Source organism: Pyricularia pennisetigena, chromosome 3, assembly GCF_004337985.1.
Source record: "Pyricularia pennisetigena strain Br36 chromosome 3, whole genome shotgun sequence".
Taxonomy (NCBI): domain Eukaryota; kingdom Fungi; phylum Ascomycota; class Sordariomycetes; order Magnaporthales; family Pyriculariaceae; genus Pyricularia; species Pyricularia pennisetigena.
The window spans coordinates 8,009,510-8,025,439 of record NC_043742.1 but is presented as its reverse complement, the minus strand read 5'-3'; the positions used below and the strand labels follow the sequence as shown (position 1 = coordinate 8,025,439).

The 15,930-nt window shown below is 58.2% G+C and overlaps 3 protein-coding genes across 3 annotated transcripts in view; 2 read left to right on the top strand and 1 right to left on the bottom strand.

The window, feature by feature from the left end:
• The window catches only part of PpBr36_03901 (uncharacterized protein), a gene marked incomplete at both ends in the record, with an annotated part of 3,761 nt that extends 976 nt beyond the window's left edge, over positions 1-2,785 (top strand). The window contains one exon of the mRNA XM_029891070.1: positions 41-2,785. Coding sequence (XP_029754429.1) covers positions 41-2,785 — 2,745 coding nt within the window. The remainder of the gene's footprint in view (positions 1-40) is intronic.
• The window catches only part of PpBr36_03900 (uncharacterized protein), a gene marked incomplete at both ends in the record, with an annotated part of 14,674 nt that extends 2,650 nt beyond the window's left edge, over positions 1-12,024 (bottom strand). The window contains 2 exons of the mRNA XM_029891069.1: positions 68-2,730; positions 3,072-12,024. Coding sequence (XP_029754428.1) covers positions 68-2,730; positions 3,072-12,024 — 11,616 coding nt within the window. The remainder of the gene's footprint in view (positions 1-67; positions 2,731-3,071) is intronic.
• A 1,297-nt stretch (positions 12,025-13,321) lies between these two features.
• Positions 13,322-15,658, top strand: PpBr36_03899 (uncharacterized protein; the record flags this gene model as incomplete). Its single annotated transcript, XM_029891068.1, has 3 exons — positions 13,322-14,600; positions 14,632-14,834; positions 14,885-15,658. The coding sequence occupies 3 exons, from the start codon at positions 13,322-13,324 to the stop codon at positions 15,656-15,658; spliced, it is 2,256 nt and encodes a 751-aa protein (XP_029753665.1).
• Positions 15,659-15,930: the final 272 nt, after the last annotated feature.

The window sequence follows — 15,930 nt, the reverse complement described above, 5'->3', positions numbered from 1 at the left end:
AAAAAAAAAAAAAAAAAAAAAAGGAAGGATACCATATCAGCACCAAATCAGCAGCAAATCAGCTTACCTCTCCCACAGTTCCAACAGGAGCCAGCCTGTCATGATTTTCTGCATCCACAATCCAGCAAATACCGCCGACGGCCCTGCCGATATTAGCCGGGTCCGTCTCCAACGTGATGTCGCTGTTGACGGCCGCAGAGATGGCACACTCGGTCGGGCCATAGCCGTTGATGAGGCGGACCTTGTCGGCCCAGATCTGGACGTTTTGGCGGGTCATGGCCTCGCCTCCGAGGACGAGGGTCTCCAAGGTCGGCACGTCGGCGGGCTCGATGAACTTGACGACCGAGGGGGTCAGGAAGCTCCAGTTGATGTGGAAGTCGTTGATCACCTCGACCATGCTGCGGTTCTTGGCCCGCTCGTTGGGCACGCAGACGCAGGCGCCGTGCAGCAGCGTGGTCATGATCTCCATGACGCTCACGTCGAAGCTGTACGGGCAGCCCTGCAGCACTCGATCCTCGGGGCGGATCCCGAGGGCGCGAGCCTGCGCTTGACAAGAGTACAGGAAGGCCCGGTGCTCGACGACGCAGCCCTTTGGGACGCCGGTGGAACCAGAAGTAAAGATGACGTAGAGGGCACTGGACAAGGTGGCGCCGGTGACCGGGAGCTCGGGGCCGGCGTCTGCCAAGGCCGCGATGGAAACGTTGTCGACCACCTGGACCGACAGACCAGACGACCGCCAGAGAGAAACCTGGGCGAGGGAGCAGAGGATGACGTTGGTCTCGACCTGGTTGAGAATCTCGTTCAGGCGAGCCATCGGGTACGAGGGATCAAGGAACACCACCGCACCGCCGGCCTTGATGACCGCCAAGAGCGCGACTATGGCCCAGCCCGACTTCTCAAAGCACAGGGGCACAATGACCTCGGGCCCGACGCCCAAGGCTTTCTGCAGGTGGTGAGCCAGCTTGGTGGTGATGCGGTCGAGGTCGCCGTAGCGGAAATCGACATCCCACGCGTTGACGGCCATCATCTTCTCCCTCGCTTCGCTGGCCGTCGCCGTGCGGTGAAACAGCTCGTGCGTGAGTCCGCCGGCGAGGTTGCCCTCCAGATCCACGGGGGTAAACTCGGTCGGGTGGTTCCAAGCAACGACTTGGTCTCTGTCGTACGGACTGAAAAGATCAATATCCGCAACGACGGTCATGGTGCCCTCGGCGGCGCTTGCCATGACCTGCTCCACCGCGTGCTTGAACTGGTAGAGGATCCGGCGCATGACGGCCTCGGGGGTGATTCTGTGGTCAAAGTTGCCCAAGACGTCCAGCTGCTTGTCCCTGCGAACGCGGACCTGGATGCCCATGCCGAACCGCAGCGTCTCCTTTTCCTCGTCCGACAGCTTCTGCGCCCCGAGGAACGAAGCCTCTTGGTGCACGTCCGGCGGCTGTATGACCATGACGCACGCAAACCCGCAGGCCTCGCGGCACTCCCTGCCCATGCGCTGGATGTTTTGGAGGCCGGCGTGTTCAAACTTGATCATGTCGGTGGTCTGGTCCTGTATCATCCCGAGCAACTGCGGCACCGTCGTGGCGGCCCTGTCAAAGGCGATTCGAAGCGGCACCGTCGTGATGGTGGGCCCGACCATCTCGGTTATGCCCTCGACCGGCGTGTCGCGGCCGCTCTGGATGACGCCAAACAGCACATCGTCCGGCGATCCGCTGTGGCAGCCCTGCACGAGAGCCCACGCGGCCTTGATGATGGTGGAGGTGGTGAAGCGCGACCCGGGAGGGCGCTCGAACGGCAAGGAGATGGCCACCTCGCCGTCGAGGAGCGGGTCGAACTGCTGGCTGGGAAACGGAGGCCACGCGGGCGCCGCGATGCCCCTGAACTGGCCCTGCCAAAAGGCCCTGCATTCTTCAGGGTCCGTCTCCTGAAGGTGGGCAATGAATCGGCTGTACGGTGGCGTGGGCTCTATGACGGGTCGAGGCGACGACGACTCGTACGCGGCCTGCACGCGGCGGAGGATGAGGCTCTTGGACCACCCGTCGTACGTCGAGTGGTGGATGGACCAGATGAAGTAGCTGCCGGTGAAGGGCGTGTCGACAATGGCCAGTCGCGAAAACGGCGTGCCCAGCTGGAAAGGCAGCCGTTTGTCTTCGTCAATGTATCCCTTGACGCTCTTCCCAGAACGCCACTCGATGACGTGGCCGTCGGCGGCGCCCCTGACGACCTGGAAAAAGCCGCCGAGCTCGTCCATGTTGACTATGGTGGTGCGGAGGATGCTTGCGTCGCGAGCAACGGCCTCCCAAGACTGCTTGAATCTCTCAACATCCAGCTTGGCCGGGAGACGGTAGACCTCACGGAGCACGTAGGCCTGCGAGTCCTTGACCGTCAGCGCGATGAGGCCAGGCTGGAGCGGCGCGCAAGGCAGGACGTCTGCGACCGTGCTGCGAGGGATGCGGTACGTCGTCTCGAGCGCCGCGAGCACCGCTTCCCTCTTGTGCTCGGGAATCAACGAAAAGGGCTTGACGTCTTTGGTGTCTTCCGCCGATTCACATGTGAACCTGGCCACCTTTGCCATGTCGGCAAGACGGGGGTGGCGGAAGACGTCCTCATGGGTGAGTACGATGCCGGCAGCCCGTGCAGCCCCGGTGAGCTGGATGGCCGTGATGGAGTCGCCTCCAAGGGCCAGGAAGTTGTCGTCCATGCCGAGCGAGGCGGCATCGCGGCCAAGACTTTGAGCTACAAGACTCACAATCGAGACCTCTTTACTGGTCGAGGGAGCCACGGAGGATGAGCTGGTGCTGGCGGCAATAGAATATGCCGTAAGCTACTCGGGGGTCAGGCCAGCTATCGTTGAGCCCAGTGTCTTTCTGTCCGTCTTGCTGCTGGCTGCCGAGGAAGGTATCTTGGAGACGGGAATCCAAAGAGTCGGGACCTGTGTAGATGTGAGTTGGTGAGTAGGTTAGTTAGTTAGTCAGTCAGTCAGTTAGTTAGTTAGCTACTTGGCTAGCTAGCTCTCAAAAAAAAAAAAAAAAAAAAAAAAAAAAAAAAAAAAAAAAAAAAAAATTCAGGAAAGTTACTTGCCATGTATTTTGGCAGACTGGCCCGCGCCAGATCTTGCAGGTCTTTCATTTTGGATCTGGAATCATCATCCAGCTCGAGTAGCATGTCGCCATCATCATGACTGCTCCTATTGGACACAAACTCGACAAACGCGACAAGAACCTGCTTGTTCTTGTCAATGACCGTCTTGCCGGCAACAACGACAACCTGCTCTACGGCGGCGGCATTTTTACGATTGAGCACGGCCTCGATTTCGCCCAACTCAAGCCTTTGTCCGTTCACCTTGGTCTGGGTGTCCTTGCGGCCCAGATACAGCAGAGACCCGTCGGCGAGGTCCTGACGGACGAGGTCGCCCGTCTTGTACAGCACCTGCTCGGTGGAGTAGCCAAAGTCCCTCAGCCAGGCCGGGGCGGGCACAAAGACCTCTCTGGTCCTGTCGGGCTGGCCCAGGTAGCCCCTGGCCAGCCCGGGCCCTTGGACCAGCAGCTCACCGGCACAGCCGATGGGCACCAGACGGCCGTGGTCCAGCGGGTCGACGACCCAGCCGACGGAGCTGACCATGTGTCCGATCTTGTCGGCCTTGTCGCCCTTGGAGACGTCGCGGCAGGTGCAAAAGACGCACGTCTCGGTGGGGCCGTAGCCGTTCATCAGCCTCAACTTGTCCGCCCACGTCTCGACGCTCTCTGGAGTCAAGGCCTCTCCTCCGAGGACCAACGTCTTCATCGACGGGATGCTCTCGGGCTTGAGCAGCCGTGCAAAGGTCGGAGTGAAAAACGCCCAGTCGCAGCCAAGGTCGCGGATGAAGCTGGAGAGGTCGTCCATGCGCTCCTGGTCGCTAGGCACGCAGATGGTTCCGCCATGACGAAGCGTCGTGAAGATCTCAAGGATGGAGGCGTCAAAAGTGTAGGTCGAAAATTGCAGTACACGCCGAGGGAAATCCGCAAAGCCCATTGCGGCGCCGTGGCCGGTCGCGCTGGCGCATACGGAGCGATGCTCAATCATGACGGCCTTGGGGCGTCCAGTGCTGCCAGACGTAAACAAGACGTAGGCAAGGTTTGAAGGCTTTACGTTACCTGGAGGCAGCGGTGAAGTGTTGAGGGGCCCCCATTCGGCAACATCCGGAGACAGCGTCACCACCTTGAGCTTGTCAAAGCCTGCGTAGCGGTCTTTGGTGCCAGGTGACACCATGATGATTTCCGCCTGGACTTGTTCCACAAGATTTGCCCGGCGGTCTGCTGGGTCGTCTGGGTTGATGGGGACAAAGGCAGCGCCGGCCTTGAGCACAGCGAGCATGGACACGACAGCGTTGACGGACTTTTCCATGCTTATCGGAATGATTTTCTCTGGTGCGGCCCCCAGTTCGCAAAGCCGATGAGCTACGTGCGTGGCGAGGTCATCCAGTTGTCGGTACGACAAGGTGACCTCGCGGGATTCGACGGCAGGGAATTCGGGGTTGGCGAGAGTGTGACGCCCGATGAGCTCGTGCATGCAGGCATCCGTCCAGGGAGGGCAATTTTTGTTCCACTCTCGCAAGTCCTGTCGATCCTTGCTGGACAAGACGTCGATGTCGCCGACGGTGATGCTAGCGGCGCCACCACGCCGAAGGCGGATCAGCTGCTCGACAACTCGGGCGAACTGCCTCAGGAGTCTTTCGGCGCGCAAAGCCGACAGGACAGATGTGTCGTGGTGGGCAGTCAAGGAAACCGCATCCTCGCCGAGTCCGCACTCGACCACCAGACCGAAGCCGGAGATGATGTTGGCGGTGGTGTGGGTCGCACGGTCCCGGAAGAGCGAGTCCTCGTCGGCATTGCCAGCAGCGGGTTGGATGACGAGCAGGTTCTGGAACTCGCAGGCGCTCCGGCAGGAGTCGTTGAGCTTTTTGATGTTGTGGATGCCTGCGTGGGAGAAAGGCCCGGCTTCGATCGACTGTGAATTGACGGCCCCGAGGAACGATTCGACAGTTGCGTCGAGTTCGACCTGCATGCGAACCGGCGTCGTTGTCAAGAGCGGACCGTTGATCATGTCGACGTCATCGATGGGGACGTCACGACCAAAACAAGTCAGACCATAGACGACGTCGTTGGACTCGGAGACGCGGGCCATGAGAATAGACCATGCGGCCTTGAGCACCGTTGCAGCAGTGAACTTGGACCGCGGCGGCCGACGGAACTTGACCGAGTGTCTGACGGTGTTGTCGGCGACGCAGATCTGTGCCGGAGCAGCCGGCGGGAACGGGACTGCCTGGCAGCCCTTGAGGGTCTCGGTCCAAAAGTCGGCGACACCATCCTGCGGCAACTGGCCGAGGTAGCGGACCAAGTCAAGGATGGGGCGTGTCGGGGTAACTCCCATCCCCTGATAGGCCTGGTCGACGGCCTCGAGCGTGAGGCCGTACGAGAACCCATCATACAAAGCGTGGTGGATGGTCCAGACGAACTGAGGATTGCCGTGGTTTTCTACGAGCCCGAAGCGGACCAAACGTGTGCCGTAGTTCATGTCTTTCTCCTTTGCCGTGTCGAGGGCGAGATACTCATCCAGCGTCTTGGCCTCGGTCCACTCCAGCGGCGGCGTGTCGAGAACAACCGAGAACGAACCGTGGCCGGCGACGTGGACGATGCGGGTGCGGAGGATGTCGTTGGCGGCCACCACGTCCGACCAGGCCTGCTTGAAGAGCTTCACGTCGGTATTCTCGGGGAGATCAAAGACCTCCCGCAGCACGTAGGCGGTGCTGTCCTTTGCCGTCAACGCCATCAAGCTGTCCTGCAGCGGGGTGCAGGGATAAACATCATTGACCAGACGTCTCTCGTCGCCCAGTGCCGAATCGAGCACCTCGTTGAGCAGCGTGGTCCTGCTCAGCGTCTCGGGAACGAGCGAAAAGGCTTTGTAAGGCTCGTCCTGGGCTAGCGAAGGCGTCGGCAGGTTCTTGGAGATTGCCGACGTGGGGGTCGGGATGGAAAGAGACAGGCCGTACTTGGAAGATTTCGAGGCCGAAGCGTGCTTGGGCCGTAGCTCGACGCCGGGTGTGACCTTGGCCGACAGCACCATGTTTGCGAGCGTAGGCGTCTTCATGATTCCGCGCACAGACAGCTCCAGACCGGCCGCCTTTGCCCTGCTGACGAGCTGCATGGCCGCGATGGAGTCGCCTCCCAGCTCCAGGAAGCTGTCCTCACCTCCAATGGCGTGCGACTGGAGGTCGATCTGGAGGACGTCGGCCCAGAGCTCCACGAGAACCTCGGCGACTGCAGAGTCGGTGACGGGGCCATCCACGGCGGCGGCAGCAGAAGCAGCAGCAGAAGCAGCAGCAGCTCGAAGTGCATAGATGAAGGTCTGCTGTTGCGAGAAGCTGGAGGCTAGCTCTCGCAGGGCCTTGCGTTCAATCTTTCCCGAAGGCGTCACTGGCAGGCTGTAGACGGGAACAAAGAGTGAAGGAACCATGTGCTCGGGCAGGTGGTCGGTAGCGTTCTTCTTGATGCCGACCAGCTTTTCGCGGATGGAGGACGTCATTTCCACAAGCTCAAAGGCCGAGTCGGCCGTCTCTGTCATTTCATCCCCGGACCGACGCTCCAGTTGGACAAAGGCGACCAGCATCTTCCGGTTGGACGAGGACTGCGGGCTGAATGCCTCGACGCAGACCTGGGTCAGCTTCGAGGTCTTGAGCAGCACGGCCTCGATCTCGCCCAGCTCTACCCGTTGACCATTGAGCTTGATCTGGGTATCCTTTCGCGAGACGAAGCTGAAGGTGCCGTCCTCGTTGCGCGCGCCAAGGTCGCCGGTGCGGTAAAAGCGGCGAGCCGGGTCCTTGGCCCATGCGAGACCCTGAACGAAAACCTCACGGGTTTTCTCCTCGTTCTTGAGATAGCCACGACCAACAATAGGCCCTTCGACGAGTATCTCTCCAGCCTCGCCCACCGGCATGAGAAGGTCCAGGTCGTCCGGATCGACGATGAACATGCTGCAGTTCATCGGATGTCCAATGTTGCTACCGCGAGCACCGGGCCGCAGTGGCTCCAAGGAACAAGTGCACTGCACCGAACACTCCGAGGGTCCATAGGTGTGATACAGCCTGAAGCCGTCGACAGAAGTCCAGGTTTCGATTATATCCTGGGTCAGGGGCTCACCACCAAGAACCATGGTGCGGAGGGTGGGCACAGTGCTGGGGGACAGCATGCGGGCGACGGTCGGCGTCAGGTCGGCCCAGTTGACCGACATGCGCGTCATGACGCCCGTCAGGTCGTTGAAGCGATCCTCGTCGGACGGGACGCAGATGCAGCCGCCAAACATGGGGATGGTGACGTTGTCCTCGATGGTCACGTCAAAGGAGTGTGAGGAAAACGACAAGGCGCGCGTGTCGGGCCCGCAACCGAGCATCTCCGAGTTGGTACGAGCCGTGGTGGCGAGCGACCGGTGTTCCAGGACTGCAGCCTTGGGGGTTCCTGTCGAGCCGGAGGAGTAGACGATCCACGCGGCGTTGCTCGGCCTGACGTCGCTGCTGAAGGTCTCGTCGCTAGCCAGGCGATCGAGCGAGTCTCGGTCGACGACGATGCTGTGTCGGAACCCCTTGTACGTCTTGATGGTCTGCTCGTGCTTCCTGCTGCAGAGCACCAGGCTGGCCTCGACGTCCTCGATCATGCGCTGCAGCCTGGGACGGGGGTGCATCATGTCCAAGGCCACGCAGGCACCACCGGCCTTGAGGGTGGCGAGGATGGCTACGGTGACCCAGGCGCTCTTCTCAAACGCAAAAGGCACAATCGCCTCGGGGCCGACGCCGAGACCTGCCATGAAGACGGCCAGGCGGTTCGCGTACTCGTCAGCCTCGCGGTACGTCAGCTTTGCGTCCCAGGCGTCGATCATGATGGCGTCCGGCCGCAAGCGAACCTGCTCCTCGACCGCCCAGTGAATGCATTGCTCTACGGCATCCATTCCGACGTTCAACTTTGGAACCTTGGTGCACTGGGCAAACTGCAAATCCGCAACGTCGGTGAGCAGTTTGTCCTGGTTCGGCGCAACAGTCAAGGTCTTGACTGCGATGGAGAGCATATCCAAGACCTCCCTTGCCTTGGCTTCCGACACCATCTCTTGGTCGAACCCACACAGTACCGTCATCTTGTTCTCGGATTCCAAGAGGCATTCCAGCGTAAACCCAAAGCTCAGCTCCTCTTCGGTGCTCAGGTCGTCTTGTTGGGTCCAAAGACCCTGATCGGCCCGGTAACCAGCCGGTTGGATCACGAGCAGATTCGAAATATCGCAAGCGTCGGAAGCCGCACCGAGCGCCTTGCGAATGTTCTTGATGCCAAAGTGCTGATGAGGAACGACCTCGGCATAGCGCTGCTGAACAAGCTCGAGCATTCCTGCGCAGGTCTCGTCTCCAACGAGGACGCGGAAAGGCACCGTGGTCAGACAGGGTCCTGCACAGTCGTCGACCCCCGGCAGCTCGATATCGCGGCCAGCAAGAGTGAGTCCCATGATGACGTCGGGGGACTTGGCGAGGCCACTCAGGACGAGAGCCCAAGCTGCTCTGATGACGGTCGATACGGTGAAGCCGCTCTCGTTGCTGGGGTAGGAGATGGTGCTGGCGATTGTACGCGTCACCATGGGTTCGTGGCCTTGGTCGCTGCAGTCAGGCCACTGGGCCGAGGAGCCACCATCGAGCATCTGCCGCCAAGCCTGGGCGGTTCTGTCTTGGTCTTGCTCCTGCAGATGCTTGACGAAATGGGCAAAAGGTTTCGGTGGGACGGGTTCTTCTACCCCATTGTACATTCCTTCCAGCCTCCTGAGGATGAGACTGTACGTGTAGCCATCCGTCACTGCGTGGTGAATGGTCCAGGCAAGGTAACAACTACCTCCCTCGGCAGCAATCACGGCGAACCGGCTGAGCTCGTTGCCATACCCTACGTTGAGAGCCTCTCTCTCAGCAGCGAGAGCATTCCTCAGCTTGCCGGTCGTCGTCTTGGCCTGCACGGGAGAATAGTCATTGACCACGACTTGGTACGAGCTGCTGCCCGTGACGCCCTTGATCCGCGGCATCAATATTATCCTGGTCCTGAGGATCGCAAACGAGTTGATCAGCCTGTCGAGGGCGCCCTGCAGGCGAGGGAGATCGATCAAGGGATCGAGCTTGAGTACATGCTGGAGCTTGTACGTGTTTGGCGACAGCATCGTTTCCGCCATCATGCCCTCCTGCATCGCGGTGCAGGGGAACAAGTCCTGGACAGCGGACGGGTCGATCCCGGCCAGGTTCAAAGCCTGAGTGTAGTTTTCCAGAGATGAAGATCCACCAATCAGCTCGAACGGTGCAACAGTCTTCTCTGAAACCGCAACGTCGCTCGATACGTTGGCAGCGAGATCAGACAGCCTGGGGTGGCGGAACATGTCGGCGACCGAGATGAGCAGACCGTCCGGACGGCCACTGCAAGCCGCAGCCACCTTCATGGCAGCAACGGAATCTCCACCGAGGCGGAAGAAGGTGTCGTGGCGACCAATGAACGAGGGGGAAAGATGAAGCACCTCTGCCCACAGGCCGGCTATGGCCTTCTCCACAGCGCCGACCGGAGGCTCTTTGCTGCCTGCCGAGCACGAGACGGTGAAGCGGTTGAGAGTCTCCTCTGACCAGTCCGCCACCATTTGCCGCAGGGCCTTTCTGTCGATCTTGCCGGACTGACCTTGCGGGAATTTGTTGAGCGGCAGGATGTGATTCGGACACATCCAGGCAGGGAGACTGGCAAGCATCGAGTCTTGCACGCCGGCAAGCAGGTCACAAAGATCTGGAGTAGGTTCCAGAAATGAAGGAGACGTGTCTTGGTTGTCGTCACTGTTCCAACCGCCAGGCAGGGTGAGAAAGGCGGCAAGCTTCTCCCTCTTGGTCTCGCGTCCAAGCACTATCTTCTCGACAACTACCTGCGACCCGCTCGGCAGTGATGCGGAGAGTTTGATCTCGACGTGCGCCGCCTCGAGTCGCACGCCGTGAATCTTCATCTGCGTGTCCCGACGACCGATGAGGCGCAGCGTTCCGTCTGGCATCCACTGCACCAAGTCACCGGTGCGGTACAATCGCGAGCATGACCTGTCGGGAAACATGCTCACGAGCCAGTCCGGAGCCGAGATGAAAGCCGCGGCGGTCTTCTCTTCCTCCTTGAGGTAGCCATCCGAGATGAGGTTTCCCTCCACGAGGAGCTCACCGGGGGCACCCAGCGGCACCAGCGCGTTGGGGTCGTCACTCTTGGTGATCCAGGCAACGCAGCCGGTGGGGCGGCCGATGAAGCTGCCGTTTTCCCCGACCTTGAACGTGTGGTGGGCCATTCTCGAGTTGCACTCTGCCGGGCCAAAGATGTTGATGTAGTTCCTGCCGGCAGACACCCACTTGTTGATGATCTCGGGCCTGGCAAACTCTCCGCCCGTGAGGAAGGTTCGCACCAAGGGGACGTCCTCGGGATCTATAAACTGCGAGACGGTCGGCGTGGCGGCAATGTGGGTCGCTCTCATGCGCTGTATGGTCGCCACGAGCGCGTTCATCTTTTCCTCGTCGGATGGAATGCAGATGCACCCTCCAAAGGCCAACGTAGTAAAAATGTCGGTGATGCTGACGTCGAAATTGTACGCCGAAAAGGCAAAGCAGCGCGAGTCTGGACCGTAGAGTTCGGCCTTGCCGTGGGCCAGTATGCTGGTGCAAAATGAAGAATGGCTCGACACGATGCCCTTGGACCGCCCCGTCGACCCAGATGTGCAGGTCAAATAGCTCGTGTCCGAGGGCTGAGAAATGTCTTCGACCGATCCGCACGACGGGAGGCGGGCCAGGAGCGCCTCGTCGACAACCACAGATTCGACGTCGTGTGTGCTCAGCAGGCTCTCATACCTTGCCGAGCAGAGCACAAAGGTCGACTCGCACGCCGTCAGCAGCCGCGACACGTCCTCCCACGGCTGGTTGGGCTCAATGTACCCAAAGGCACCGCCGGCCTTGAGCACCGCCATGGCCGCAACGACCGTCCAGACGCTCTTCTCAAACATCAGAGGGACGATCTTGCCAGGGCTGACCCGCTTGGACACGAGCAGGTGAGCAAGCTTGTCGGTCAGAGTGTCCAGCTGCTCGTAGGTCCACGAGACCTTCTGCGCTATCGAAAACACGGCCTCGGCCCGGGGCGTCTCGCGCGCCTTTTCCTGGAACAACCAGTGCACGCACTTTTCCACTGCCGGCGGCACATGCTCGCACCATTTTCGGAGTTGACTCTTGTCCTCTGGGCTGATGACTTCAACTTGGCCGATCGGCTTGCCCAGGTTGGACACGTCGTCGAGTTGTTGTATCAAAGATTCGAACGTGGCCAGCATCTGACGGACCTCGATCCCTGACAGGATGCTCGTGTCGTAAAAGGCCTGGACCAACACCCCCGAAGGATTCAGGAAGCACTCGACGTTGAGGGGACGGTCCAGCAGCACGTCGGTACTGGCCATCATGGCCTGGTAGACGACGAGTTGGTTTCTAAACTGCGTGGCATCGCGCAATTCCGGTCCCAGCCCGGCAATTGCCTCAAGGTCAACGCCGCTGGACGACAGCAATGGGAGCTCTTGTGCCTCTATCGCCTCGAGGCAATCGGCAACCGTCTGGTCTGGGTGCAGTGTAAAGCGGAAAGGGAGCGCCGTGTGAGGTTTGCCATCATCTGTGTCTTCTTCGTCGACGAGGGCCATGCCGAAGACGACGTCCTCAGTATCTGAGTATGAACCATTTAGAAAAGCCCAGGCGGCCTGCAGCACAGTGTCGAGGGCAAAACCTGAGCGGCCGCTATTGGGGAGAAAGACCTGACGCCGTAGCACGGATCCAGACTGGACCGTGTCGGCCAAGAGTTCGCCGGCGCGGGCTCGGGGAAAAACGCATGGGGGAGCTTCTGAAAAGACTCTGCGCCAGTCACCGGCCTCGGCCTCAGACAAGCGGGGCTTGGCCAAGTCTGTATTGTTGTTGTTGTTGTTGTTGCTGCTAATAGACATTTTTGAATTATATCTCGGCCTGCGATGTGATGAAGTGGCTCCTGCACTTTGTTTGACCAAAACCAATCTAGTTGGTTATGAGTTGAAGAGGGATGAAAATGGTCTGGTCCGGAGAGATGTCAAGGACTGATAATGACAGAATGAGAAGGTGTGGCCTGGTTTATGCGGATGGGGTTCGTGTACTGTCAGTCTGTCAAGATGATAAAAAAATGTATTTTGGCTGCCAAAGAAATGGAGTCCAGACTGACTCCGGGACTATAGATGTCGTCCGCCAAAGACTCCTCCTTATGCAAACACAAACAAAGTGGAGGGCTTCTTTTAAAAGATGAAGCTGTTTATGTTTGCCTGTTGCAGGCCTCAAGACGTCGCGCAAGGATCCCAAGCATCCAGGGTCATGGTCCGTCGCTCGAGTCAAAGTGGGTCTGGCCAAGGAGGGAGTGAGAACAGTGTGAAACCGAGGGGGTGAAGAATGTTTGTCATGCCACCCCCAGGTTGTCATGTCAATATTAGATGATATGCTTTGTGGGGTCTGAAAAAAAAAGTCCCCATCCTTGCAGTACCAGACAGACAATGGTCTCGACAGATCCACACAACAAATAGTCCCTCACAAATGCCCAATAGTATGGGTATCAAAATCGACCAACGACGGTCACGTCAGATCCACATGTTAGCTAGTCCGATACATCAGTGTCACTCGTGACCTAGGCGGTTGCTCGATGGGATGACGGGGGCGGTGCCAATGCGGAAACTTGCCTCGGGGCAAATGCCGTACCTGCCAGGCTTGGACTGGAGGCTCACCGAGGAGTTGCTGGAGGCAGTAATCTATACCTGAGTCTTGTGGCTAAGATTAGCAAGCTGAGCCCCTTTGTCGTACCCAACATCGTGTCTAGTGCCCCCATACAGACTGTCCGGGATTCTGTTGATTTGAAAACGATGCCAAACACTTCCAAAAGAGTGGGCGTTAACTGCCTGAGCCTGGTCTGGAGACGTCAGAGTACCTGTTTATGATCGCCTTGTCATCACGAAAGCTCGCAAAAAGAAATGGAGCTGACTTCTGGGTGGAGAAACCATGGCCAAATGATCTGGCGAGAAAGAAGCAAAAATCTGGCATAGCCCTCTCTTCTTTGCTGAGATCACTTCTGCTTTTACGACGCCCGGAGCGTTTTTTTTTTCTTTCACCTTGACATTTTCGTCGTGTTCAGATTCGACTAATACTCCCTAATATTCTCAGGACACGACAACAGCATATTACTTCCCTACTGTAATACTTTTGATTTTGATTCCAGAAACCGAGAATATGGCTGCTCCGGTCCAGCCGCCTCCCCGGGCGCATAGAAGCAATGACGGCCAGGCTGCCCCGGAAAGCGATACACGTCGACCGACGAGTGACGCCTCCCTTGCCTCCACCGCCTATACCGCAACAACACTGAACGGGAGTATTGCCGGTAGTTATGTCGACGACGGGAAATATTGGAAAGATATCGGAGAGGTGCCAGCACCTGACCAACGAAAGAAGCGACGAACTATCGACTTTGACACGCAGAGCAACTTAACAAATCTAAATTTTGAACAGCAGATGGCGCGCCTGACCAAAGAATTTATTCCACCTTACCTAGGCTTCGTGCGCATGCGACGCATCTCGAGTGTGTCGGAAGCTTCTACGTTGCCAGAAGATGCTGCGACTAAACAACATCCCGCAATCCAAGAAGGGGCCGACCCCGAGCCTGAGCAGGATCCTGATGCCAGGGTTGTTTACCCCTCCCTTGGCCGCGCTGCCGTCATCTCGGTGGCACTCGGCTTGGCGGTATTTCTGGTCGCCCTCGATATCAACATCGTCGCCACCGCCGCTCCCAGCATAGCAGTCGACCTCAAGTCACTTAACGACCTGGGCTGGTACGGCTCGGCGTATCTGGCCTCGACGGCCGCCTTTAGTTTCGTTTATGGCCGTCTCTACACGCTCGCACGACCCAAGATCATATTCTCGTTTGCTGTCGGCGTATTCGGTCTTGGCTCGCTCATCGCCGGTCTCGCACCAACCTCAGCCGTGCTCATCCTGGGTAGAGCGGTCCAGGGCCTCGGAACTTCAGGCATCTTATCCGGGGCTCTGATCATCGCAGCCAAGATCTTGCCCTTGAAGCAACGCTCGGTTCTGACAGGTGCTATCGGAGCCATGGAGGGCACTGCCATGGTCCTAGGCCCGCTGCTGGGGGGCATTTTTGCTGACCAGCTCAGCTGGCGGTGGTGCTTTTACATTAATGTCCCCTGCAGTGCGTCTGTCGCCCTCGCAGTATTGCTCCTGCTGAAGCTGCCTGACGATAATCCTGGTGGTCCTGGACTAGATCTTCAAAAGAAGCTCCAAGACGAGCAGAGGCAGAGCACAGCTTCAATAAACGTATTAGCTGAGCCCAACAAGCCGCTAAACCATTCAAACACGCTCCGTGCAAGGTTTGCCCTGCTGTCGACATCAACCAGAGACAAGATCTTGTTGTTGGATCCATTGGGCACGACAATTCTTCTCGGTGCTGTTGTGAGCATTCTGCTTGGGCTCCAAGACATTGGTAAGATGACCGACTCTGGTACGTGTGTACTCGTGCTAACTTCATCAAGGACACACTGTTTCGCAGGGAGGAAACAACACCAGCATCGTCTTCGTCCTAGGTGCCGTACTGTTTGTCAACTTTTGCGTCCTGCAGTACCTCCGCAAGGAAGGCGCCATGATTCCGCCAAGGTTGATCAAAATTCGGACGGTCTGGGCTGGCTTTTGGTTTTTCAGTTGCACAGCCGCGGGACTTGAGGCCATCACATACTTTGTAAGACTTGCCCACCATACGCGCGTTTCTGACTCGACTAACGTCAACAGCTTCCACTTTGGTACCAAAAGGTCCACAGCGAGACTGCTCAGCAGTCGGGTGTCAAGATGCTCGCTATGCTTTTGTCCATGATCGCCATGCTCCTTTTGGGTGGCATGATCCTCAACTTCATTGGTTACTACACGCCCATGATGCTGGCATCATCCGTCCTGATGACGATAGGCGCCTCCATGTTGGCATCTCTGGAGAGAGACAGCAACGTGGTCGACGTCGCTATCGCATCAGGTGTTTTTGGCGCTGGGGTCGGCACTGGATTCCAGATGCCCCTGATTGCAGTCCAGACAGTACTTGACCCGGTCGACATGCCCATCGGAACAAGCATCGTCGTGTTCGGCCAGATGCTGGGCGGTGCGCTGATGCTGTCCGTGGCTGAGGCCTCCTTTTCGACAACTCTCAACATCGGCTTCGGCAAGCTGGGTCCCATCGGCCGCGAGGTGATGGAGAGACTCGATGAAGTGCGGTTCATCAAGGATATTCGTCTTCCAGAGGGCTCCGACTTGACTCCCGAACAAATACTTGACATATACAATACGGCCATCAGGTCAGCCCTCAACGTCGGTATTATATTCGCCGTGATATCCTTGATCGGCGCCTTGTTTATGCCGTGGAGATCCGTTAAGAAGTCCAGGGAGGACTATGAAAGGGAGCAGGGGGAAAAGGAACGGAAGAAGATGGAGAAAAAGGAGAAGAAAGCGGCCAAGAAAGCGCAGAAAGGCCAAAAGTCCGCAAGCCAAGATGGCGGAAAGGCGTGGTGGGGAAAGTGAGCGCGACTACAGACGACTATCTGCGTGACGACAAGTGCAGGACATGATCGTTGAGTGGGAGAAAATGAAATTCAGATCTGCATAACCGATAATACTAGGTCGAATATCAATACAAAGAATTGACACATGTCACTGATGCTTCAATGTCCTGAACTAAGAATTGGTTTGGAACGAGCAGCTCTTTGGGGCGAGAGGAGTAACGTCATGGATTTCCATTCAATCAATCCATATTAGGAAGGAACAATTTGCTTCCTGCCACTTTGATCCAAAGT